The following is a 4098-nucleotide window of genomic DNA, read 5'->3' as shown; positions in this document are numbered from 1 at the left end:
GACTCACAGTTAATGTTCTCCATCAAGCTCTCTGTGAGACTCTTCAGCTCGAACCAGAACGACGTGGGGATCTCAAAGTCAGTMAGCTGGGGAGCACGGCTGCCATCTTTTCTGCCTGTCGAAAAACAAAAAACATGAGCCCAGAGTTAAAACCTCCAGCCTGAACCAACAAGCGATAAAATCATAAAAACCTTATATTAGTTTTTGTGCTGGATTTTTTTGGGGGRAAAATGACATGAGTGGTTAGATATAAAAAGCAGAATGAAATCTTTCATTTTGGAAGAAAACGATCTCTCTGTCAGCAAGTTTACTGCTGCTCAATGAGGACATTAAAACTGTTAAAAACTTCTCTGTTTCAGGATCATCATCTCTGGATGAACTCACTAGGAAAAAGTTGTATATGAGATGAGGAAATATGAGATGCTTGTTCTTGTAAGCATAAATGGGAAAACTGCAAGGAGACAGTCCTGGTAGATAAATTATTAAGCCCATGGATGTAAAGAAGGATTATAGACTTAATGAAATGTGGCCAATAAGATAAATCAAACACAAATTGAGGAAAAACATCATTTTTATTGGAGAGTTTTTGTTGCTTCCTGCGTTTCTAGAGCTTCATCCCTTTTGTTTTCTAATAAAAGTCTTACTTTTCCCATGTCAGAACCACCTGTGACTGTTGTCCAATATTATTACTTCAATWTTGTCCATCGCAGCTTTAGATTGTGCGAGCAGTCGTGTCCAGTTTGATCCTCATCGCTGGTCTCATCCATTTTTCTTGATACTAGACTTAATAAAACCGTCTATGATTTAAACTCACTTCCTAAACCATGTTGAACACTTTCAACATATTGARYCGGGACTAAAACAGGCAACTATAAATTAAGTGTCAAAGCTACTTAATAAYAAACTGCAGTGTTTGGACAGGTTCTTGTGTGGGAGTGTGTGTTCACCTGGACGAGTCTCTGTGCGAGGTGGTCCGATGCAGCCCCCMAGCACGTGGAGAAGAGTGCGGACCACATGTGAGCCGTGAACTTGTCTGATGAAGTCGGCGACGTTGCCTCTGACCGCCCTACTCAAAGACAACACCTGGGCCTCCAACAACTCGCTGCCCTCCTGCTCTTCTTCTTCTTCTTCTGTGGTGGCAGCAGAATCTGTCTGTGTTTCTGCAGCAATATGAAACACACAGAAACATGCCATCTCGCTGGTTTCTTTCAGTCCTAACAAACTGTTAGTGACTGAAGCTCTGAATTCTTTAATGAGTTTGACCTCATCACGTCCCCTTCAGGAAGAGCTCAGAAGTGCAGCCGAGACTGACACAAAATTATTGTTTTACTTGTTATCTAAGACATACGGCGGAGTATTAGGGCCACACAACGAGATTTTATTATTATTATTATTATGAGAATAAAGTCATAATATTCTGAGAACAAAGTTGTAATATTATGAGAAAAAAATCATAATCTTACATGATGTGTCCATTTTCCGATCCTCATTTCCTCCTTATTTTCCTCGCACCTGCCGTGTACAGCCATGTATCTGTTTATAAAGTAGTCCACAATGACTTGGGTCACTGTTAGATTAATACGCTTTCATCCAAATTAACTATGTGACGACTAAATCTGTCAATGCATCCATTAATTACAATGCAGCTTCAGTTTATCATATAGTCGTTTGCACAATTTCCAAGTCCTGCTATTGATAATTTGATGCTAATGTGCTAAAAGATATTTATTTTAAGCATTACTAAAGAACAACTTGACAAGTTGCTCAACATTCCTCATTTTAATGCAGTGGTAACTGCATGCTTTTTTGTGTAAAGGGTATAGTATTATGACTTTAATTTTAGAATATTATGACTTTAATCTTGTAATATTGCAACTTTATCCTTATAATAATGACTTTAATCTCATAACATTACGGCTTTATTCTTATATTATGACTTGAATCTCATAATATGACTTTATTCTCATATTTTAATATTACAACTTTATTCTCATAATACGACTTTTTTTTCCATACGACTTTAATATCGCAATATTATTACTTTTTTATCATATGATGACTTTAATCTCGTAATATTATGACTTTATTCTCATAATAATATGACTTTATTTTCATATTTTAATATTACAACTTTATTCTCATAATATGACTTTATTTTCATACGACTTTAATGTTGCAGTATTATTACTTTATTATCATATGATGACTTTAATCTCGTAATATTATGATTTTATTCTCGTAATTTAAAAAAAAATCTTGTTGTGTGGCCCTAATACTCTGTCGTAAAGACAGACATCATATACATACTGTATCTAATTGTGTGTGCRATGATGATGACGCTCCAATCACATTAGACTTTAGGTACCAATGTCCCGGGCAGGTGGGGGCTTAGTTAGGGAGGAGGGGTGGGCGTAACCAGTTCTGGTACCTCTCTGGATGCACTGATCTGCTCACGTCCCAAACGCATAATACTTAAACATTTAATAATTTATTACATAACTTCACCTTCACAGGAAGCAGGCAGATCTGTTAGGATAGYAGGTAAATTTGTCCTCCTTGGAAAAAAAGTCAGGTATGCTTGATTACCTAGAGTTATATTATAGTTAGATTATTTGGAGGCAAATAATTGTGGCAGCAGGAAGCTATAACATTTACAGCCAGAATATTAAAATGTATCTGCAGAATAWGATTGATTATGTTTTATGCATGAGCTGTGTTGGAATGTTGATTCTGTAGAGCGCTTTGGTTTGCTGTGGTGCAAAAMGTGCTTTACAAATAAGGTTGGATTGGATTGGATCTGCAGGAATGAAATTCAGGGAGGTTAAATTATTTTTTCCCCCTAATTTTTACATGAATTTTGTTTCACTCCAGAGCTGTTGGCTGCTGTAGCTGCTATCAGATCATTTTCACAGCTCATGTTTTCAGGTTTTGCTTCTCAGAGTTTTTCTAAAATCAATAAAATATAATAAAACTCACATTTGTCCAACCTGGGACCTTTAACCACAGCAGTTAATCTTTCATAGAGTTATAAGCAAGAATCAAGTTGAACATAAGCAAACACATAAAAAAATAAATAAAAACAAATCAGACTGATTTCTTACCGTTCCACCTGGACATCTGTCTGAGTGCGTCCTCCATTACGTGTCCCCCGCACGGGTCACAAGAAACCGCCTTAAACCCAGAGCCTGCTTCTCCCCCCAGCTGGAGCAGCACCGCTCCCACCTGCTGGAGGCTGGACAGCTGGAGCAGCCGCTGCAGAGTGACACTTCCTGTTGGGTCCATCGCCACCAGGGCAGCTCTACCTTTCACCTCAGTGAGGACGTTCTCCACGAACATCCCTAAAGAGGACGAAGAGAGAAGAACCATCAAACATTACAGGCAGGGGTGGGCAGACTAATGYTTTGTTAAACACTTTAGCATTCATGCTAACTTCATAAACTCTTGCTGTGGCTGAGTGGTTTCGGGAGTCGTCCTTCTACATGTTGAAGACTCTGACCCCTCACTGCCTCTGACGTGTGGGGAAATGAGGACACAGATTGTTGTGTAAAGTGATTCTAGTATCCTGGTTGGATAGAAAAGGTGCTTTATAAATACAGTCCATTTAACATTTAACCAAAACTACAGGTCACACAGTGACATCGTCCTCGGTTGAAGATCGTTTCCACATTTACGGCGTCCTCTTACATACAGAGTACCTTCTGATTCGTGGTTTCAGTTTTACAGACTTTAACGTCAATTCTAAGCAAAACCTGAACAAGAATTCACATAAAAAGTAGGGGTGTCCCGATCCGATATCGATATCGGATATCGGTCCGATATCAGCCAAAAAACGAGTATCGGATTTTATCGGCCTGCATAAAAAATGTCCGATATAAGCGCTCCGATATTAGCAGTCCGTTCCAGCAGTTCACTGACTCCGCTCCAGTGTTTCTATCCAGCAGCGCTTGGATCCAGTATGTAGCGCTCACGTGATCACAACATGCTGCGCTAACAAGTTAGTAAGAATGTCAACAGAACTTTCTATTTTCATCAGAAACAGAGTTGAAATTAACTTTGAACAGACAATAATGTGGGGTTTTGTTTTGTCCCCACCTTCAG

At 38.7% G+C, this 4098-nt stretch overlaps 1 protein-coding gene across 1 annotated transcript in view; it reads right to left on the bottom strand.

Moving 5' to 3' along the window:
• The window catches only part of nop9 (NOP9 nucleolar protein), a gene marked incomplete at its 5' end in the record, with an annotated part of 14803 nt that overhangs the window by 5549 nt on the left and 5156 nt on the right, over positions 1-4098 (bottom strand). The window contains 3 exon segments of the mRNA XM_014004496.1: positions 8-115; positions 948-1160; positions 3102-3338. Coding sequence (XP_013859950.1) covers positions 8-115; positions 948-1160; positions 3102-3338 — 558 coding nt within the window.

Source organism: Austrofundulus limnaeus, unplaced genomic scaffold (genome assembly GCF_001266775.1).
Source record: "Austrofundulus limnaeus strain Quisiro unplaced genomic scaffold, Austrofundulus_limnaeus-1.0 Scaffold24, whole genome shotgun sequence".
Taxonomy (NCBI): Eukaryota; Metazoa; Chordata; class Actinopteri; order Cyprinodontiformes; family Rivulidae; genus Austrofundulus; species Austrofundulus limnaeus.
This window is presented reverse-complemented; position numbering and strand designations above follow the sequence as displayed.